We start from the raw sequence: 24223 nt of genomic DNA, 5'->3' as shown, positions 1-24223 counted from the left end.
TGTCTGGGATGATTTTGACTGATTCCAGTCTAGCAGATTTGCAACGTTGGACCCCAGAATAGATTTAGTTTTCATGGTACTGCGATTTTTTGCCAAGAGATGGCGCACCTGACTACGACTTGCAACAAGCTTATCAACTGTTGACGTTTGTAGACACCTACATTACAAGCATTCATGTGCCTCGATTTCGTTTTTGACAGCATATTCCATGATGAACATTTGCTAATAGTAAAATAATGTCTAACTCAAACTACTTAACTAATACAGTAACAGTTCCTTAGGCACGAGTTTATACACCTACGTACGATTCTTGATTTCAGTACCTGTAACCATTATAATTATTCTTGAAGAATATTCATTTCTTTCTAGCATTTGTAAATTCATTTTTTCCACTATAATTAGTAAATAAATAGCGGTGAACAGTGATTATTTCTGGGTACTTCCGGTTTTTCTTTGCTCTTATAGCAAGAAGCGAATGCATGATATGTAAAAACACAAATCACTATCAAACGTTCTGAAACAAGTGTGTTTTTAATACAAAACTCATAAATTGGAAAACAGAAATGATAAATGATGAAAAAGGCAGTTTATAATTCACCTTTTGTGGAGAACCGGAAATTGCTGTTTTAGTTTATAAACTCAATTATGTTAGCATCAACCACTGAGGTTCTCAACCCATCTAAGTATGGCATCGGAGAGCAAGTTAGGTGAATTTATTAAGATTTGATTCGTTTAATAATTTGATAAAACCAGGGGGGGGGGTAATTTTACAATGTAACGAATGCAGATCCTTCTCCTTAGTCAACACAAACCACCATGTTTTACTATAACATTAATGTGACCTCCCATGCACTCTGTTGCCATGGTGATTAATTAAAGCTGCTGATTACATTTGTACAGCGAGGCAACAGGGCATCCAGACGGAAGACCAGAGATGAGAAGCTTTTTCAAGGTATATAACACTCACTTATCCACTCATACAACGCCGAGGGGTGGGGTGGGGGAAAGAGGAAACTTATGGGGTGATTTAACTAGGGGGGGGATTCCTTTGGGACATTTGTTTACGACCACTGCGCTAACGAAATGAGGACAAAAAGATACGAAACGAGTTATCAAGTCATGAGAAACGTAAATCGGTAGCGGTGCCGTATTTAAACGTCTTCGCATCTTGTTGGTAAAGGTGCTTTGTATGGCCAGGCTTAGGTGATCGATATCCACTCCTAATCTGGCCGAACAGTGAAATGATGTGCAGCACTTAAACAAATCACTGAGATGGTTGTGAGATCCCTGGCTAGATTCTGAGGGATGTCGGTAATGGATCTTGGTTTCATTAAGTGTGGAGGGTTGGAGAGATTTAAATTTAATCCATAACAGAAAACAAAAATGGGAGGATTGCTGTGGATATTTAAAATAAAGCCATTAAAACAACATCAGGATTCTTTGGTGGCATGAAATAGATGCAAACATGAACAGAACTGGATATTTCTCCACCTGTTCAGATGCGAACATTACTTGGGATAGTGACGTACTAGACCCCAACCGGTGGCGACAACGTCAACGCAAAAAAAAAGAAAGTTTATGAATCTGGGCCTTTTTTTTTATTTTTTTATCCGCATGTTGCATTACCAACAATAAATTTGCTTGCATTGTCTTTCAATTCGTCTTTTTTTTTTCTTTTTTTTTTCATGCTGTAATAGAGAGCGTCTGCTTCTATTAGCCTTCATCAAATGTTTGTTTGGCCTCCTTATTTTAGCGCTGATGTCATCGATATCCACCTTACAATTAGAATTTTATTTTCTGATTTAAGCCCATCGTTCATTCTTTTTTTCTTTTATCTTTCGTTTTTACTGCTCACATAATTTTTATAAATTTGCAGAGCTCCCAATCTACAAATTCATATTTGAAGCACCTGAGTTCGAATCCCGTGTAAAATTAGAGAAATCTTAAAGAAGGTTCCAAACGGACGTGGAGTTGATCTGCTTCATATGGAGAAGACACTGCTTTTTTTCTTGTGAACAACAACAAATATGTGTGCGTATAATGTCAAATTAGCGACAAGTTTTTCTTCCCCAAAGAGGGCGCTGTCGGCAACTCCCCGTTTTTTGAAAACATCATTTTCAAGGCAATAACCCAAGTTTTGCATTTTAACTATTGGGAATGATATTACTGGATCCCGGTCACCTTATAAATGCATGAAATTCCTGTCGGAAAATACGTAATTGGGAGACGCAATTTTTTTTTTTTAATATCAGTATTAGAATTTTAACAGCCCTTCTCGGAAGTGATCGCTCATCTCGCGAAATATGGTTCGAAGTGTGGGAAAAACTCATCTAAGATGGGCGACAAAATGATGGGTGAACTCAATGACGAAAAGTGCTCGCCAGTACATAGCTACAATAATTTTTATTTTAAATATTTCAGGTTGATGGTGAATCAACCGGAAACAAAAGCTATTATAAACTTGAACAGCATGGAAATATATGATATTGTCATTTACCCTCGCTGTCAAAAAAAAAAAAAAAGAAAAAAAAAGCGGAGGTTGTACACTTTATAGACAACATCTTCCTGGCAGATAATTGTTATAAACGACTGCCGGAGGTTTTATGTACATGACGTGATAGCAATCTACGGAATGGAATATCTAGGATGGCGTCAACCCTCCCGTCATTTAACTATAGAACACTGATCGACCCCAAGCAGCCTTTATGATTCACCAACATTCAACAGGGCAGCCCCTCTATTAGCATTATGTTCTCTCTTTCCCTCCATCCGTCCTTTAGCACGCGCATTAAACGGACACAGCCGACAGTCTCCCCCCCCTCTAACTTCCGGTTTGTTCTCCGTATCAAGTTCACCGGATTTTGGTCATCATTGGTCACTTGATACGAACGGTTAAGTACTGTTGCTATTTTAGATGTACAAAGCTGATATTTATTACTTGTAAGTGGTCAGGTGTTATTTATAACACCCTCTAGTACGACAAAAAAAAAAAAAAAAAAAAAAAAAAAAACTAAATGATCCGAGCGTTATCATGGTTTCTATTTCCCAGCTGTGCAGTTTTCTTTTGCACCCCATCTGCGATGACTCAATGCTACCGGAAGAGTCTACTTTGCAATATTCAAACTCACAATTGACCCATTATTTAAATCATCTGCACGTGAAAACCATAATCATTGCGAGAAATATTATAAAACGGAGAGGGGGGGGGGAAGGCATTGTTAGAAAGTAACGCCATCTAACGGGCTATGAATAAACTGCTTCAAATTTACTTTTTGACAGAAAAAAAATATAGCTGTAATATAAATTCATTAAAACGTACAGAACTCAGCTTTTTTTAGCTTTTTCTTTTGTCCCTTATTACAATGCATAGTAAGATCTGCCACAGACGGATTTAACTCGTCTTGATCACTCTCCCTCGCCCCCCCCCCCTTCACGTATCTTCATTTCCCATCATCATTTTTCCCATTTAACATCTAACTTCTGATACATCAAAGAAAAGCGATCAGTTCGCAATCATTTATCATACTCCCCCCCCCCACCCCCTCGACTCTTGCCTTTCTTCTTCATCCTAGAAATGTCTAATGCTTGAGTATTGATAAGGTTTCATTTCTGTCTTGAATTAGCAAGTGAGTGTAGCGAAATCGAAGGTGCAGTCGGTGCCATTTCGGATCAGGGCATCGACATGAGCCATCCCCATTTAACATACACGCGTCGAGGTATCAAAGGCACCTGCAGGATCTGTCACAAGCAAAACCATTAATCACCTAACCAGTGGTGCAAAATTACTGCTGCATTAAGTTACACACGCACACACACACACTGGTTTGATGCTACGATAGCGTTGACACGAGAAGAAGAAGAAGAAAAAAAAAAAGAAGAAATGATCACAAACACTCATTCTCTCTTTAATTCAAAAATTATTTCATTCTGAATTTTTTTTTACGTCCTTAGCGATTGCATACAACGCCCTCTATATGTCAAATTTATATAAATAACAACATTAATTTTTTTTAGTTAAATTCAGTTTTACGTTCTTATTTCACATTTCATTTTTTCATAAATAAAATTTCTGGGGTGCAGAAAGTTTAAAGATGGTACACGCATCGATACATGCGGTATAATAATGCGGTATGCACAAGTATTGTCACAAACATCAATATACAAGTCGAGATAAAAGCATTTGCTGAATCACTATCGTTGTTTTATTTAATTTCCTAATTTACACAATTATTCGACAGAAAATATCAATATTCTTATAGACGTTCAAATATTTCCTGATTATATTCTTGTTCTTTTATTGGCTTCCTTTATAACATTCGCGATTGCATATGTTATAAATAGTAACGCCCTCTATATCAAATATAAGATCATTTCATTTTAACTTTTTCGGTGGATGAGTAGTACACGAGCGCCCTCTATATCGACAAACAATTACAGTATTTGTTTTTGTTTACCAGTGATGATCGCATACAGTAGCGCCCTCTATACACAATATTAAAAATGTTACAAAATCCTCTTTTTAACAATGGTGATCGCGTACAGTAGCGCCCTCTATATATATTGTCAACAATTATTTCAATTTTTTTTTAAACGTGTGGCTGCAAACAGTAGCTTCTCTTACACAGTAATTGTTTTGCCTAAATTTCGTGATTTTATTTAATCGCTTTTTTTTCTGGTTAGGTAAACAATAGCAAACTCATTGAACTAATAAAACACGAACAGCCTACACTTAAAACTGTGTAAACAACCCCCCATCTCATCTTCATTCAAGTATTGTTGGAGAATCCGTTCAAGTTAAAGTACGCCCACTTTGTTTATATAAAACGATTTCCTCTTCGTTCTCTCTCTCTCTCTCTCTCTACACAAACAACGAATCCTTATAAAGGCAGACTTGGTTTAACCATTTTCGACGTAAACTACTCCAACATTTGTAGAAGCACCAAAAAGCTAATTTGATGAAACTGGTCGATGATTCTGAAAACAGTGGAAAAGAAACTCGCCGATGGCGCCATCTGTTATCGAACTTAAGAACGTCACGATACATATTGTATATATTATTGTTCATCTCTTTTGCTATAGAAATAGGGGGTGGGGTGGAGAAAGTGATCATAATAGAAACAGGACTCCTCAGCTTCATTAACATAGAACCAGAAAGATAATGAAATTATCTTCACAAGATTTAAGAGTCATATTAAAAATCGGGAAAGTTACTGAAGATTTTACAGAACCTCTGTGGATTTTGTTGACCACCTTATCAGAAAGATATCTTTATTCGGAATATACAGAAAGAAGCATAATCAGACGTCATCATTTTATGGTTTGACTGAATTGTAGTTGGCGTTCAGCCAAATGCAGTAGACTGCTAGAATTATCACAGTTGCCGACGGTTATTTGTAAACTGCGTAGTAAATTGGATTTATTAAAAAAAATAAAATAATAAAATAATTTATCTAGAAAGAGGACTTCCAAAGTTAGATGAAACAGTGAAAAATTCATATCTTTCTCATTTGTAATTAATTAATTTTTTACAGTTAATGGAATACACGCTGAAAGACCAACCTTAGCTTGACCACAGGCATTCGTGTTTATGTATAAATATTTACGCTACAAAAAACCATTTGACATCTTTTGGCGAAAGGGGGAAGATGTATTTGCTATCTCTGAAAAAAAAAAAAGAATGTATTATTATCAAAATTGACGTCACATTCGTCTCAGACTTTTAAAGATTTGAAAAAAAAAAAAAAAAAAAAGACTAATCGACCTTTATCATAACAAAAGAGTTGTTTTAGAATGGACGTGACGTCATTTCCATGGCAACAGTAGTAGTTCTACTTGCTCAGAGCAATCTGTGTGTTTTCTCACTGCTGCTGAAATATCGTCAATGAATTCCAAACAGCTTTTTTTTATTCTCTTGGTTGGAACAGACGTAGAGTTGAATCCCATCCAGAACGTGAAATCTTGACTTGGTTTTATACAGAGATGACAGCGTTTTTGCTTAACTCGGTTCTCCGCAAGTTGTTCACGGTCTGAGTTACCAAGGGATCATTTTAAACCCTTCACCTAAAGGGAGAAAAAAATAATTAATGCTATTCTGCGGATTACGATTGGCATTTGAGTGTTTTAAATTTTAAAAAGATAATTGTTATCGCCTTTGTATGAAACCGAAGAGCTTGCGCGAGCCTTTTAGGACTTTCACTTAGAGATAAACAAGAAATTTCACGTTTTTTGTTTTTTTTTTGCCTATCCGAACGGTTGGTTCCGTTACTCTGCCGGTCTTATTGCAGTGAAAAGTACACTTCGATTGTCTTACACACAAAAATCAATACCCTTCATTTAGAATCTCGTGCTGTTTTGCCATCACTGCGCTCTCCCTTCAATCCACGAAATATGGGTTTGAGTTTGTAGCTCTAACCTTTTCGTGCCGCGGTTATTTGGTGCGACACACACCACACGAACTTCAGTCAGAAAGAGAATTGGAGAGAGAGAGAGAGAGAGCTGTTGTAAAATGCAACCACAAGGTATGGCGAATCTGTAATTAGGGACGGTTAAGTTATGTATTATTAATGGTAGATGCCCCCCTTCATCCTTGCGACCAGAAGTTACGCCTAGCCGCTGGAGAGAATAATTAACGTACTCCATCAGATATCCCCCCCCCCCCACAACTCACCTTCAGCCCAATATTCTCATCACGTATTGCCACATATACACTATTTAACACCGGCACACCGGCTTTGTGTTGGTGCAGAGAGGAAAATTATGCACGCAGAGATGTTGTTTTCGATGCATCTTCTCGATGCAGTTCTGGAGTTCCATACAAAACACGTCATTTACGAAAGAGGTAGGAAAACAGAGGAAAAAAGTGCTTAGTGTTGTAGCTATATAGTATCGCGTTTAAGCATGCAAAGATAATGGCCACGAAGGTCAATTTAAATGCGCACATGGGTTCAAATTTTACCAATAAGATTACCATGTAACCGTATTGGCAAAATGAATTTATTTCCAGACATGTTTATAGAATTAATGATGTTATTAAAAGCATGATTACAAAAACTTCCTTTTTTTTTTTTACGGATCATCTCTTTTAAACTCCGCAAAGAACCACTGAGTTTTTTAAAGGAGATGACGTCATGAAATGTTTTGTCATCCGTGCCAGCTTTAGTTATGAAAAAGTTGGACCAGAAATTCTTACGTACAAAACGGAATGAGCGGGCGCATTGTTATGGTTGACAAACCAATATCTAATAATTACGCTTTTTCTTCTTGCCACCACATCCTCCTCTCCCCTAACATTTATATTCGTCACTAAAGAGAAATATTTGTTAATATTTTCATTCTTGGACATGAATTCGTGATGTTTAATTCTCCGGATGCGAGTTCAAATTTCCAAGTTGGAAAAACCCATGAAATGTTTGTGCTATGTTCATTATCTTCTTTCCTAAAGCAAGCTTTAACATTTCGAAGGTTTCCCGTCAATTTTTTTCTCATGCAGAAATACGAATTAGATGCACGTGCGCTAGTCTTTGAAGTTTGTTCCTTTCTAATGGAGAGCCAAAATCCTCCCCCCCCCCCATAACGGGTAAGTTTTGTACTTCTGCTATAAATGTCACCTGGCTAATAAATGATTTTAATATAACCTACCTAAAAAGCAATAAATCGAAAAAGTACTCACATGTGCAAGACGCTTGTCTTGAGGTAATTCATCTTATGATTCTGATGCTCACCATCACTCAAATCTTTCTGTTACATCCACACCTAGTAATGTAATAAGCTTTGACCCTAACAAGATGGTGAAAACGATCCAACAATGCAACCATGATTTCATTGTAACATTTGTAGTTTGAAGCCATTGTTACGTAGGTTTACAGAATATTCCCAACAGTATTCTTTTAGTTACAAATCATTTTGAAAGCCCTGAGACATCAGTGTATGATTAAGGCCGCTGCCTTTACTCATCTTTTTACTATCTTTACTTTCAGGTAATGATATACAGGTATCCCTCGATTAACGCGGGTAATTAATCCCTCGATGTTACCGCGTATATCAAAATCGCGTTAATCAAATCTAATAATCAATGGTAAAAATTACAATTCGTCTATGATGGATTACTGTATTAATAATTCGTTTTACATGGTACTCTTTTAGGAAAGATAAAAAGTGAATGTTTAATAAATACTTGTACCTACATTAGTTACTGCAATTTTTTTTATCAAAAGAAGTTATCAAGAGTCGTTTGAACAGTTTTAGTTTTTTTCTTATCTACATAAATTCTACGATAACAAGCAAAATGACTCTCCAGACCTTGGCAAACAAGCACTAAAACAAAGAAAAAACACTGCGAATATAATACATGATCGTAGAAATTAAGTGGATATTGAATCCAACATTATTTCATAGCCGAATATAGAAACTACAAGAGTTTCGTGCCGAATATATAGAAACTAAACGTTTCGACGGATGCAAGCATAAACAACCTTATGGGCAACTCGTAGTAAAGGTGGAGTAAGCTCCGATCACTTTCCTTAATATTTTCCATAAATGTAAAGCACGTCTTCTAGAGCAGTGCATCCCAAACTTCTGGATGTCAGGGTCCCCTTTGGAAAAATTAAAATATTTCACGCCCCCCTCGAAAAAATTCGTAATATAGACATATATTATTATAATATTTATTGTATTTATATTCATTACAAAACATACACAGCGAATATTGCAAAAATCAAATGCAAATATTACATTTTTAGCATCTTACATACACATTTGACATGGCACATTATCTCATATTTTTATATAGATAGATATCTTGTTATTGTACATTTGCAGTAAAGCACATGAAACGTAAAACGATTAGTAATAAAGAAAGAATTTAAAACATAAAAGAAGTTTAATAACAATTTAATGTGATGGATGTGTTTCAATACTGCTGCACAAAAAGTCAATATCGGGGGAAATATTTGAAACTGCAATTCTTAGATTTCTGCTTTGAAATGAAACTTATATGAATAGCATACATTTACTAATTAAGTGCCGAAATACGCAGGAAGCAAAATTTGTGAACCCGCACCAATGTGTCATTTTTTTTCATTAAAATATAAAAAAGTAACAGAAAATAAATAATAAATAAAAATTAAATACGTTTCTTTTAAGATAAAAAAATTCTACTTAGTCTTAAAACATTTTCAATTTGTTTTCATTATTTCACGCTCCCCACAACAAAACGTACAGCCCCCAGTTTGGGAAGCGCTGTCCTAGAGGACATGTATGATAAAAAATAAGCCTTTGGCTCTCTATTTCAGTAATACATGATGGTTTATTTATTTTCAGTTACAATCTAGAAATTATTGAACAAAGAATAAAAAAAAAAAAAAAACTAAACCATACTATACTGACATCGGAGGTCGCGGTATCTCTCAGATACAATTGACTGTCAAATATCACAAACCTTGACAAAAAAAAAAAGTGTTCAACCAAACTGACAGCAAAAAACAGTGCGGAATATCACTCTTAACACACGCACGCGCAGCTACTCATGACCTCCAAGCTATACACTGAATTGTGTAAGAATATTCATATTAAACATTTTGCAAGTACAGTATCTGTTAGATCAGATGCGAGCTTCGCAGGGTTAAAGGCGCGTTAATCAAAACTCTTGCCGCGTATATCAAGGGATTGCCGCAATTAATTTCGCCGCGTTAAGTAAAACCGCGTTAAGCAAGAGATACCTGTATTAGTTAATATACAGTGATATAAAGAGCAATTAGTCAAGTACTTACCTATTTTACTCAATGATACTTTGTATACGCATAACGGTACTACTGACATATTTAACATTGCCAAATTACATGATCATATAGCCATCTTTCTTCAAGTCAGTGTTATATATAACCCATTGCTGAAGATTATTCAATATATTTTTATCCATGAACTTCCTATATTTATTATGTCCTTGACTATCTTTTCATTGTTTCTTGTAGTTATTGGTTTAACCAATTGGGTCAACGTCCTGCTATCATTTTTCCAAAAAGAAGCAAATCCTGTTAGGTAAATGTATCAGATTACAACTAAGCAACAATACTCATATTAAACAACATTCTTATTTATTTTTTATGGCTCTCCTAAACTATGAAGGCTAGAGAACCGGAGTACCCAGAGAAATTAACTCCACACTAGCTTGAGACTTACTCAGTTTCCTAATTGCAATATCACATTTCATAATAAGGAGTACTGGACAAGAAATAACTGGCAGAGTGATGCATTAGTTATTCCTGGCAAGGTGACGCAGATAGTTCATTACAATATTACAGAAACCCAATGGGACCTCACTTCTATTGTATAATCTCACTAAATAAATTATAAAGTATATAAAATATTTTTTTTAGATTGTTGGGCGAGAAAATAGAATGATAATTGACGAGGATTGGAATCTAACAGATATTTTTCTAAGGATTTTCCGTAACCTTAGTTGCCTCAAACCATAATCCAACTAACAACAAATACTGCCATCAGGGAGAGAGACGTAAGTAACCTGAAAGTTCTCTTAAGTGAATTTTATAAATAGGTTACCCAGTTGTGGAGGTTTTTCCCTCTATTCTTGAACATCACGTGCTACAAGTATTGATTTATTGAGGCCGACACGGATTATTTTCCAGGTCTCGAAATTGGTTTCTATGTGGGTGTAGTGCTCACTCCCACACGACTGAATGTGCTGAGTTATTACAACTCCCACATCAAAAATCACTTGTTGCTCGTTGTGTAATATAGCTGACCATGGAGAGAATGGAACTCCCCAAGTAAGATGTTAAATTCCTTCGAATAAAACTCGCTAAAGTATTAATTGGATCAAATATCAGAAAGCAAGGATGATAGAATCAGTCTTAAGTATAGGTGGTTGAAAGACGTGTGTGTGTGTGTGTTTAAAAGTGAATACTAGTACGTTACCATGGTGACATAGTCCAGGAGGGTGACACTCTCTTCAGTGATTGCCAACCACACCGTAGTAACATCGGAAGGCTTGAGTTGAGTCTGTAAAATAAATAAAAAAAAGTAGATTTTTAAAAAGATTTAACAATATATGCTATAAATTAATTACGCAATCTGCTAACAATACGACGTTGATATTGTTGCGATGTAAACAATGTTACTACAGAGCACTCTCCAACCCAGCAGCAGTTTATGGGACATAAAACGTGAAAATTCAGGTAACGAAGGATAAGTAAGCGCATTTAAGAATAGATTGCCCATAAAGAAACACTGGTGCATTATGTAACTCCAACACACGCTCCGATAGCGAAACAATAATTAGTATTTCACAGTGAGGAAATTTACATTTAAAGCAGCCACGCCTCTTTCCATTATCATAAGAATGAGACAGCTGATTGTTTAATTATCCGATGACGTCACCGTGGGGAGAAATTGTTGTGGCAAGAATGAGTGTTTCGTGCCTAAGGGAACATCAGGTGTAGATAGATGAATCGGTATAGGTAATTGCAAACGTAGTACGGAACAGTACTGCCATCTAGTGGCGGAAAACTTCTCAAATAAATAAACCTACAATCTACTAAGGCACATCCATTCCCAAATAGCAATTTGGTCTCGGTGAGATAAGAAATTTTGTGCTCCAAGATGTTACCTCAAGGGTTGTTTGTGTTCGCCATAATGGTTTGATGCTCGCCACGTAAGAGTGATTCTGTCAGTTATTAATTAATGATGTACTAAGGTTCCGGGAAAAGTAGGTCAACATCGATGTCCTAATTTTCTTTTTCAGTGACTCGCACCAGTCAAAGACAGATAAACATCAAATAATTCGTGGCTCTTAGGAAACATTTTTTTTTTGTGAGAGATAACCGTTGTTTTACTTTGGGGGGATGGTGGTGTTTCGTAATAGGAATGCACTTGTAAAACATAATGGTTTAATGTAGATGTTCGTTGAAGATTTTTTTTTTTTCTTCTAATTAAAAACAATGTTAAACTTGAAAGGTCCTGAGTTAGCTTAAATTATCCCGAAGAAAACAAAATAAAAATTTAAATTGAAAAAAAAAATCTAATTCACTATTAAAACAGAGACATTTAATTAAGCTTAAAATCCAATACATCACAGAATATCCAGAAGTATTACGTATACGATTAAAATCTACCGGACCGAAAAAAAAAAAAAAAAAAAAAAAAAAGGTTGAAATCTAAGAAGAAATTGACTTTCTTGAGGGTTTATTATTGAGGTTTTTCTTTGGCACTAACAAGATGAAAACGATCCAACAATGCAACCACGATTTCATTGTAACGTTTGAAGTCATTGTTACGTAGGTTTACAGAATACTTATAATTACTTATCTTTGTGACGACCCCAACTAATATGATTATATGCGAAGCAATACTAATAGACTTCTCTAAAAGTTGATCCTGTTCAAGCCAGTGCATGAAGAGGACCGAACCCTGTACTAATCTTTTGCAGAAGCCCATGATCATGAAATGGGGATATTTCGTCATCTGACAGAAAAAAAAAAAAAAAACTCAAATTAACATTCACCGGTTTCTTAATAATTATTTGTTTGTAACCATTCTTGAAGTAAAACTTCCCCTCATATATAAACATACACTTATGAGTCAAAACGTGGACCCTACAAGATATCCCATACGCCTAGTAACGTGTGTTGGGCCTCCTTTGGCCCAGATAATCGCTTGTACCCGTCTTGTCCTTGGCTTCATTAGACCACGAAAGGTGTATTGAAGTCTTCTGGACCATTTAGACAGAATAACATCCTTGAGGCTACTTCGTTCGGTAGTTGACCTCCGGAATGTTTAATTGAGATTCAAATTAGGAGAATTAGGCGACCAGTGGGCCCACGGAATCCTTGGATATACTCTTCGAACTATACTTGCCCAAGGGAAGCCTTGCGACACGGGACGTAGTTCGTCTTGAAGAGCCCAGAACCACCGACCCACTCTCATCATGTAAGACAGTACTTGGTTGGAAAAAATCCCCACGTAAGAATTATTGGTAAAAGTGTTTTCGCTAGTGTGTGTGTGTGGGGGGGGGAATGAGAGGACTCTATTCTTGCTTCTAAAACACCCACGAAAAGAAATTTAGCACGACATTTAGAAATTTTAGGCTTCTGTTTTGAAGCGTGACCTAATAGAACTATTTCTGTAAACATTGTATTCTCTTACAGTCATTACAAATAGGATGGTAATTCTTAATTGTTCCATTTTTTAAGAAACATTCTTTGCAGTTATTATTCGGTGAAGGGTGAATAAATGGATAGTAATGTTGTTATACATTATATGCAGTGGCTGCTCGTGGCTTGAAATCGTGGGGGTGCTGCAACTTTCAAAATATATATATACACACACTGTAAGTACAGTGTATATATGTTTGGATAAAATATCAAAATTATGGTAAAAATTAAACATGAAAAAATATTGTTTATTATCGACAAAATTATGCAGTTTGGTATAATTCAAAATTACTTAAAAATAAAATCCATTCCTTTAATTGTAATTAAAGGAATGGATTTACAATTTTTGAACATTACAATTAAATCTTTTAATTGTAATGTCCAAATATTTAAAGAGACGGAGTAAACACGATAAGCACTACGAACACACTACTACTGCCGCAAACTGCATATAAACAACAGTGGAACTGCGCGACTGACACATTACGCTAATAGCACGCATTCTCACTATGACGTGCATATGCTTGCACGCGTAGCAATATGCCGCTAGCGTCCCTCGCCCTCCTAAGTGCTACAAGATGGATTCTTATTATTTTTTATACAAAATAAGAGAATTGTTTAGGATTGTTGATGATAAAATTAAATATTACGAGCAAATATAAATGAATTAATAAATATATTTACATATCGAGAAAAATTGGAGGTGCTGCAGTTCCGCAATGCCTATGCACGAGCCGCCCCTGATTATATGTGAGATAAAGTAATGTTTTTCGTGGTCGAAATCCATTACTGTATTGGAAGCCATCTTCATTAAAAAGATGGCTTCCAATACAGTAAAAAAAAAAAAATTAAAAGAAATCGCAAGAATTGGTCAACATCACAAAGATTGAGGTGATTTTGCAATTCGCGTACTCTTTAAGAAGACATTACCAACTGGCATCTATCGATTTCTTATAAGACTACAATTCGCTCGACTCAGAAGGTCCCAAAAATGATTACAGTTTATCATCAAACGAATGAACATCATTGAATGACATTTCTTTGGCCACCTGCCTCGTACTCAAAAGAAACCTTAAAAATATCCTAAGATATATTTAGCGTATATACAGTTGCGCGCGGGTATTATTTTTTTCATCCATTATTAGCTTCGTCATCTTTTAAAAAAAAACTACCAGAATTGTATTGCCCACACTAAGCTATTTTAAATCGTGCTGCAGCGAATTGTTATTTATTTCCACCCATTGTTGAGATATTGTTGGCCTCTTCTATGAATATGTCTGTTTCGCTTCAATAATGAGCACATTCCCTTTCGCCATTGTTAAAGCTAACAATGCTGTCAGTATATCAAGGTCTGGTAACAATTAAGATGCCACTGAATTGTGATTCGGAGCGTTGGCATAGAGAATGTCTTAAAGGTTACACTAGCGGATTACAGTTAAGGTTAAGCTGTGATTACTAGTGGTGGAGATCTTTTGAAAATCTTGAAAGCGAATATAGTAGAGAAAAGAGCTCAGCGGGTTCTCTGCTTGACTTTCCGACGGTGGTTTCTAAGTATTTAAGCCTTTACCAATCACCAACTAACAAGTTACCAGGCTGGCCATGGAAAAGCCAAGTGACTATCCTATCATCGCAGCTCTTTATTTTCTCTAAGTATGTCTCTTTAAGAGACGTTGGCAGTACATCACTGATGCTGTCACTAGCAGCTGCAACAGATAACGGATCATTGCATTCCCCATCTCGACCAGCACCCGTTTCTATAGCAACCGTGTCTCCATCCGCTCCTGGGTAAACGTTGAATGGTTTGTGCCGAAGTTCGTTCTAAGAACCAGTAAAAACGAATGTTCTGTGTGTGTGTCGCAGTGGATCTGCTCTGCTATGCCCAAGGATGCACATATATATCTCGAAAGGCATAGCGTGTATTCTGTTTAGCATATAGCGGTAGCTTCCTATTTTGGTTTACGTTGATATCAATAGACTAGTGTTGTGGACTGCATCGATTAGTTCAATTAACTTTAACTTGCATTTGTTGGAGTATAAAGTACACGGAACTGTCTTCGTAAATAAATATATTTAGGAAAAATGTCTGTGTTTCAGCTCTTATCACAAAAAATCTCTTGACATTTATTAAAAAACGTTTTTTAACACTGATCCTTAAAAACAGTTTTTTGAGCACCGATCCATAAAAAACGTTTAACACTGATCTTAAAAAGTGTTTTTTGAGCACTAATTCTTAAAAAGCAGTTTTTTAAACACTGATCCTTAAAACATATCTTGAGCACTGATCCTTAAAAATAGTATATTTAAACACCGATCCTTAAAACAGTTTTTTAAACACTGATCATTAAAAAACAGTTTTGAGCACCGATACTTAAAAAAACAGTTTTAGAGCACTGATTCTTAAAAAACATTTTTTTTTAAAAACTGATCCTTAAAAAATGTTTTTAACACTAATCCTTAAAAAACATTTTGAGCACCGGTCCTTAAAAATAGTATATTTAAACATCGATCCTTAAAAAACATTTTGAGCACCGATCCGTAAAAAGCAGTTTTTTAACACATTTTTTAATGTGTTAAAAAACTGCTTTTTACGGATCGGTTAATTAATATTTAATGTAAAAACATTAAATATTAAAAACTGTTTTTAATATTTAATGTTTTTACATTAAATATTAAAAACAGTTTTTTCAGCAACAATCCGTAAAAAGTTTTTTAACACCGACCCTTAAAAAACAAATTTTTGATCAGCACTTCCTAGAAAAGGTCTTAGTGTTAAGAAAGCAGAACTATGTAATTCTGAAGGATTTCTCTCTTCCATCCAAGGATGAGTTGGGTCTCTTTGTTAGGGATTTACAGGAATTTTTAATGTAATTGACTTGTCATTCTTCTGCTGCATCCCTTAAGGGGGGGGGATTATATTATGACTGTAGATATGTGCATTGCATTCAGATAAAATTTCCTTCTTGCCAGAATTAAAAAAAAAAAAAAACATGATTTTTCTGGGGAAACTCTTATTCGCATGAAAAAGGCTAACTTACCTTCAGTTAAAAATCTTTTGTAAAAGTTTTTGGCGTTGTAGTCGGGATTTGAACCCAGCATTTTCCAATCAAGCATTTTCGAAACCTTTTCAAAATATACGACAGCATTTTTTCCCAATCAACTTCTTGATTGTGAATTGAATTAATAGTTTGTGTTCATCCCTAAATGCAAAAATGTCTCAATGCTGAAATGGCCTGATTTATTCCTATAGTTATAGGTTTGGAGTTGCGTAATTTATGTTATTTTTATAAGAAAACCGACTTGCTATTTGTCTTACTTATGTGCTACGATTTGTAAAATTCATCACGTTCAGTACACACTCAAATTTATGAGCAGCCCTTGAGTAATAACTGTGTGGCGTCCATAAAATGCACGAAGCGATTGATTGGCTAAAAATTATTGCACGGAGAAAGCAACAACTTGGATTTTTATTTTTTTAAATCAGTCACATGCATTTAGATCTCAATTCTTGCGCTAGGTAGCTTTTAGATTTATTCTTTGTTAGATTTATGAATAGAATGCTGTATGTTACGTGTGCAAGTGCGCAGTGATGCAACAGTTGATGATAATTAAAAATTACAGTAAATGTTTATCGGTATATTTCTTCAAATGCATATTTTACTTTTCTCCCGAATTCACTCCAATATACAAAAATTAAGTGTGAAGTAGATTTTATTTGAATCCTTTGATAGTGTCTTCTCTTTATTCTTATTCAGCTATAAAATAGCAATGCATCTATAATATTCTCTCTTCCTTTTTTCTTAAAAATAAATTAATAATTTTTGTCTGTACAACTTTGTATTTAGTTATACACCTATCACTAGTTAATTTGTGTTGAATTTAACTTTGACATAAGATTTAAACCCTGAGAGAGGAAAAAAAAATGGTCCAATTTATTATTCATTGAATAATGATTTGGACCATTTTGTATTGGACCATTGGGCAAGAAAAGGATCAATCGACCGTGAGATGCGGTGATTGATTCATTCAATCCAATACCCTTGGAGGGTAATGGATAGCAATGCTGTAGCCAATGAAGTTCTAACTGAGGCTCGGCTATTGCTGCTACCCTCCTGCCATGATCAGAGCTTTAATAGCTCAATAACACCTTATCCCTACACTGTCATTTACAGATAACGGGGAAGATGAATAGCATTCTTGCTTCGCCCCTTTAAGCCAGTCCTTATAAGGACTATAAGGACCCTGAGAGAGGTAAGGGGAAGGAAGAAATTCCTTTTTAGGACTTATCATACTTCACAGGATCATTTCTGTAGTGTGGTTAGCGTTCATTTTTGTGAACTTTCCCCATAAGTGATTAGCAAATTGTTTAGCTAAGCGCAAATTGTAGTATATGTTAGCTCAGTTATTATCGACAAAGCGTCTCATAGAGGCACTTGATAATAAACTACAGCAGCAGATACAGAATAAACCCCAGACTGGGGCAAGAACAACACACTCGGTGGTGGGAATAGCTTAGGACCCCCCCCCCCCCCTCACCAGCATCGCTTTGCCGCGTACGCGGACCCTTGGAATCGAAGTGGAAGCTGATCTACGACCTCGATGTTTGGCCAAAGCCCTCATTGAAAGCATCGGCGCTGAGCAGATTTTTGGGTTTACTCCCTTTGGTGGTGGCCGCTTCCAAGTAGTAGTAAGGAGTGAGCAAACAAGAGACAAACTACTTGCAGGATTCGAGTGTAATGGAAAAACAATAGTTCCATTTTTGGTAGGGAGCATTACCAAACTACTTCGAATCCCCAGATTCCCTTTAGAATATATTGAAACGGATGTAAAGATCATCCACGAAATATTCGGGAAATGGGGCGTTATACACAAGGTGGAAGTCCTAACTGACGCAGAAAACCCCAAATGGAAGTCGGGCGAAATCCACATCTCCCTCGAGATGAAAACGCCCGTTCCCAACTTCATTATGATTGGATCCGCCAGAGTAATGATAAATTACCCTGGTGTTAAAAAACAATGTTTTAGATGTGGTGCCTTCACTCACCTTGGGGCGGACTGTCCTAGAGTGAAATGTAAAAACTGCCTCAAAGCAGGCCACAACCAAGAAAACTGTGAGTCAGCTTGCCTGAAATGTGGGGTCATTGACCACAAAGTGGACACATGCCCATCCAGAACCCTTGCTGAGAGGATGGGTGGTGCAATCACGCCAGCAACTCCAAGCAATGGAAATGACACACCACAGGAAGCTTCTCCTCCTTTCGAGGCTGCTCCTGATATAACAGAAATCCATACCTCCACGTCTAAGAAAAACCGTAAGGGGGAAAAAAACTTCCACAAGCAGTAAAATCCAACAAGAAGAAACAGTCGCTATTGAAACCATCAATACCAAAATACCAATATAGATATAGATACTAATACAGACATAGAAGAGGGAAAGATGGAGGTGAACACCAACACCTCCAAACGGCCATTAAGCCCACAGGAAGAAGAGTTAGTAATGCCCAAAACAGCAAAAGTATCTGAGACCGCCCACCCAGAAGTCCCTCACGCGAAAGCAGGGGAGACTCTCAGCCATCTCATCAGAGGTATCCCAGGGATGGCGGAAAAATTCAAAGAAGCGATAAAAAAAAATAGGAGAACCTGAACTCCTCCTCACAGGAGAACATGGATCTGACATCGGCAGTGCAAAATGGGGTGACATTTTCGTTGATGACATCAGCAAAATCACCCCTGAGCAAGTAGAGGTAGCCCAGGATTTAGACGAGGAGGCAGCTTCGGTGTTCTTCATAGCTCTCTGCAAACTAGACATGGCCAAGGGAAGTGAGGTGGCCAAAAGAATAATAACTGCCCACAACAAAAGAAAGACACAGTAACCACCTTGTGGGGTTTCTGTACTCAACTTCACCGGTTTCAGCTATCACAGGTGGGGGAGGACCTGAGAACTCGAGCGGCGAAGGCTTACAGCGAGGCGGTGCAGTTCCTTGTGAGCTGCATCACTCGGGCCAGATCCTTCCTCCCCCTCTAAGTTTAACTTTCAATTTTTGCTTTTCTCTGTACTTTTTTGTTGTTTGTTTTGTTACGTTTTCTTTTTAGGATTTTTCCTTTTTTGTAAAGTAAAAAATCAACGACCGTTTTAGAAACGCCCCTGGGGGGCAAACAGGTCAACTGAGGCTTCTTTAACCTACTCTACCACTATGCACTCTATCTTTATTTCCTCTCCTATTATCTGCTGACTCTCAGCCTATCTTACTCTACAGGCCGATGATGAAGATTTGTTGAACTCACAAATTATTATATTAGGACTTCCTGGTTAACAAATGGCAATGCTGTAGCCAATGAAGTTTTAACTGAGGCTCGGCTATTGCCGTTACCCAGCCATGACTAGAGCTTTTAGCTCAATAACACCCATCCACACAGATTTTCTAAATTCAGATGACGGGATAAAGAGTCAAGGACTCAGTCCATCTCCCAGTTCTTTTAAGAACTTTAAGAACCCTGAGAGAATAATGGGATGGTAATTCTGTAGTCAATGAAGTTCTAACTGCGGCTCGGCCATTGCTGTTACCTTCCTGCTATGATCAGAGCTTTAATAGCTCAATAACACCTTTTCATCTTCCCTCTACTTCGTCCTCTACAGATAACGGGGAAGATGAAAAGCATTCTTGCTTCGTTCCTTTAAGCCAGTCCTTATTATGACTATTATAAGGACTATAAGGTTATTAAATGCATGGTTTTGTTTGACAGCTGTTAACAAAACTAAAAAAGAATCTAATAAAAGTGAACATTTGGGTTTCTAGGAGAGTTCGTGTCTTTTAAGTAGTATGGTATAATAAAATTAGTTTAATCCTTTATCCAAGTGTGAGCAAACAAAGTTTGCGCCTGAAGTATCTTCAGGACTAGGGTAAGGTGATACCACACCAGGGCAACTCGTTGTAAAGGTGGAGAAAGCTACCAACACTCCTATCTCAGTATCTCCTATAATGCAAAACACATCTCCTTGCGGATATGTCTAATGTTATGCATTAAGGGAAGGGCCACAACCCAGACTAGTTTCGACCTTTATTGAGGTCTCTTCAGTGGGAGCCAGGCCCTAGTGGAAATACCAGGCAGAAGCATTCGCAGGTCATCTCCACCTTTACAACGAGTTGCCCTGGTGTGGTATCACCTTACCCTAGTCCTGAAGATACTTCAGGCGCAAACTTTGTTTGCTCACACTTGGATAAAGGATTAAACTAATTTTATTATACTCTAACCAAGTGAAAAATAAACTTTAAGTAGTATGGTATATACATAAGGCAACCGCGATGCCGAAGATTAGAAGATTATATTCTGAATAAGCTGTCTGGTGAATTTCGAAATTTCAATATTTGACTATAAAGTATAGTTGAACCCATAATAACCTTTATTTTAATATTGATGTCTCCATTGTTGGTGCGTGGCGCCATCTAGAAGTCAACATAAAGTGCAAAATAACAAAAAAAAAAAAAAAAAACGAGAATTTTTCAGTATAAATGCAGGATGAAAACATCTTATTCGATAAGTGTTTCATCATAAATACTTATGTTTTGAGAATGAATACAAAAAACAAATAGAATACTTTATATTTTTAAAACACTGAGTAGATACGTCAAAGAATATTCAATATGAATGAGAACGATCATGCAGTATTGTTGTCGAGCAACAATAGTCCACAACAATTGAAATATCACTGGATTGCCAAGAAAGCACTTTAAATGATACCGATATAGAAATTACAACGCTTGTGTTCAGGATTTAAATGGAGATCATGTAGTATTAATGTTTGAAATGTGTAAAGCATGAAGGCTCGAATCCATTTCGTTAACCGAAGTGGTGCAAATCGTAGCAGGAGACAAAAGCAATTAATTGTACTTCTCTATAATTATCCAGCTTAGTCATTAGATCATGCAAGCATCCAAGCACAGTCATCACGGGGATGTTGCTCGAAGTCCTCCCTTCTAATAAAGACAGTTCATTTGTCACTACGTCAGTCGTAGACCTTAATCCGGTTGGACGCCACAGTTTGCACGGCTTAGCGACTCGGTGGTTGTCCTACGTTCACGTTTTTTTTTTTTTTATTCGTTTCTTTTTTTTACCCCCCCCCCTCCCTTTCCACTCTCGAGACGAAACCCTGATTAGAAAACCGAATTGGGGACAAAGTGAATTAATTACGACGTAGCTAATGTCTCCGGCGCATCATTTCCCTCTTCGACCCCCGTAATGTCGTTGGGGAAATACTGTGGCGGCATGACGTCGGAGAGAAGTGCTATCAGTGATGCTTTATTAGGTCTTCGGGATGTGAGGATGTTTGATTGACGGAAGTTGGGTTCTGGTCTAAGCTACTGTGCGAAGTCTGGTCTTTTCTTACTTTAAAAAAAAAAAAAAAAAATCATTTTCGCTCCTTAGTTTGAAAAAAAAATATTAAGTCTAATTTATTTGATCAGACTTATGAAACTGACAAATGCGGTACTGTATTGTATTTTTAGTAGCATCGATTCAACTGCATTAGCGCCATCTATAATTCATTTTCGTAAGGCCTGTTAATTGAGTATAAGTATATATTTATAAGCTCTGTTAAATTTTCCTAAACGTTTTTATATTTAGCTATAAAATATAGTTGGATCTATAATACCTTATATATTACTTTTCTTAATTTTATCAAACTAAGGATTTTAACACTATATTTCATAAATATATTTATACCCCTTTTTTCTATAAAATTCATGTTTTATAAATTTAACACAGTAACGGTGATTTTAACTTTGATATCAAGAATGGTGAGATGCGGTGATTGATTCATGGATGGATGGATGCATTTGAACCGTACACCAAATGATGGATGACGCAACTATTTATCACTGTTATTTTTTCTTTCTATTTAGTAGATATTCCCAGCAAAAAAAGGAAAAAAAATCGGTGTCTCCAAGAGCATATCACATCATATGAACCCTAAGCCCATCCCGAAGAGAATTTCGAAGATATCTAATTGTTACATAAAGACGTAAGATCCAGTATTATCTGAGAAATACGACTGTTATAGAAAGGAAACATTGTATCGCTGTGTGAAACTCCTGAGCAAATCTTTCTCCTGAGGCACAGAAAAACTAGCACCTGCTCTTTCTCTGTCTGAGCTTAATACCCTGCTGCTGTGTTCTCTCCGTTTATTCGCATAAAAATTACCCACAATGCCATGCGAATTGTGGCAGGCAGTTTCCTTTTCCCTCGTGTACTTGCTTTCCTTGGCGTTCTCTTAATTACCCAGCGGAGGTTGTAAACTCTATCGAAGGGTTGTCTACAAAACACGATGTAGACAAGTGGAAATACCTTGGGAGGAATAAATCTACACTTCCTACCACGCTTACCATCTCATTTAGCAGTAGTCGCAGGATATGCACTGATGTCAACACTAAAGATGGTGAAGACGCATGGGGGGGGGGGTTTGACTGTCATTATGATCAGTTATCAGCGTCACTCCTGGGAGGGGCTCCAGCAGTCGTAACGATGGTACTTCTGCTAGCTGTGGATGCTACGTAAAAGGAACGAAAGAACGACAGAGAAATAGACAGCGGATGGGACGCGCATTCAGACTCGTGATTGATGACACGTCTTTCAGAGTGGCGGTCCACACGCTACAACACTTAGGACCACAGCACACATAAACGTCAAGAGATATCTGTCATTTTTTTCCTTTTTTTTTGCAGTAATAGATCCGACACACAGGCGAAATGTCAGTGTTCACACCCAGAGCCAAAATAGTCATGAATATTTTGGACCACCAAAACATTTTCTCCATTTACACTCTCTCACCTTTCAATGCTCATTCGTTGCCTGATACTTCAGAATTTCATATTTGCTTTATATCAAGTCAATTTAGCGAACCCTGCCACTAATAGTTATTGCTTTCAAGGTTACACGTTCTGCCGACAGATGGCGCCACGATCTACGATAAATACAACAATCGATATTATCAGCAAACAACTAATATGTTGTCACCTGACGTTTCAGACTAGCCTAAAATGAAAGCCCGAAGTTAATTCACAGGGATTCGGAGAATTACGTTACAGTTATAGTGTGTTAATTGCAACTCTCCGGAAATTTATGCATCATACTGATGGTCCCAACGGAGAGAGGACTGCTAACATTAAATAGCCAGGAATCATGCATCACTTACTACCAGATTCCGTCAATTCGCGATGAGATCACTAATTGCAATTAACTATTATGCGCATGCGTAGTTTTGACATCTAGAGAACGTTGAATAAATGAGATATTAACAATGAACTACTAGATCTTGCTAACCTCGAAACCGCCGTCTCATTTTTCTTATTTAAATATCAAGGAAATTAATTTTAAAAAAATCATTTTCAGACTTAAATGTATGATTAATTTCCTCTAAAAGTAATATTTTATTTAAATTATCATTAACAGTTAATGTTTGTTTTTCCTAGAGAGATTATTTTGAAAATAATATTAATAAAAGGTGTGGGTTGTAAAACTTATTGTATAATTAAAATCATTAAAGAAAATAAAATATTTAAAAAAATTTAATTTAATATATAACTTTATTTTATATTCTATACAAAAGACTTAACATGATCTAATTAATGAAGTCAGAGACGTTATAATCCTTTTTTTCTTTGATAATATTGCGAAATAGTTGAAGCGCCATCTTACGTTGAATTAGCAAAATGTTCTGAGATTTCCAACATATTTGGAAGCTACGTAATCTTGTTTTGATTTATTCCATTAAAATTAATTTTAGAGTATTGTTGTTATTTGTCTCTTAGATTAATGTTAATTTTGGATTTTTGAGATACTTATAAGTGGCTGGGGAAAAAAAAGAAAATAGGGAATTCTAAAACAAAAAAAATGCACAAAAAGAAACAGATCTATGAAAAATTTAAGTGCTTAGCCATCTTAATATACAATTCCATAAGATTAAAGTGCTGCCACCTGGTAAATAAATATATAATGACGATATCATTTTGCTAGTTTGTCGAAGGCAGTGTAGGAAAGCCCGAAATTTTTTTTTTTTTAATAGA

At 36.4% G+C, this 24223-nt stretch overlaps 1 protein-coding gene across 1 annotated transcript in view; it reads right to left on the bottom strand.

Moving 5' to 3' along the window:
• LOC150101431 (pleckstrin homology domain-containing family H member 1-like) overlaps nt 1–24223 on the bottom strand; it is a 335105-nt gene that overhangs the window by 25204 nt on the left and 285678 nt on the right. Inside the window, exon 28 of the mRNA XM_090400895.1 lies at nt 10933–11016. Coding sequence (XP_090257021.1) covers nt 10933–11016 — 84 coding nt within the window. The remainder of the gene's footprint in view (nt 1–10932; nt 11017–24223) is intronic.

The sequence above is a fragment of the Typopeltis vanoorti genome, chromosome 11, assembly GCF_054136105.1.
Source record: "Typopeltis vanoorti isolate ZY-2024b chromosome 11, IOZ_Tvanoo_1.0, whole genome shotgun sequence".
In the NCBI taxonomy this organism is placed as follows: domain Eukaryota; kingdom Metazoa; phylum Arthropoda; class Arachnida; order Uropygi; family Thelyphonidae; genus Typopeltis; species Typopeltis vanoorti.
The sequence above is the reverse complement of the archived record's forward strand: the minus strand, read 5'-3'. Positions and strand labels throughout refer to the sequence as shown.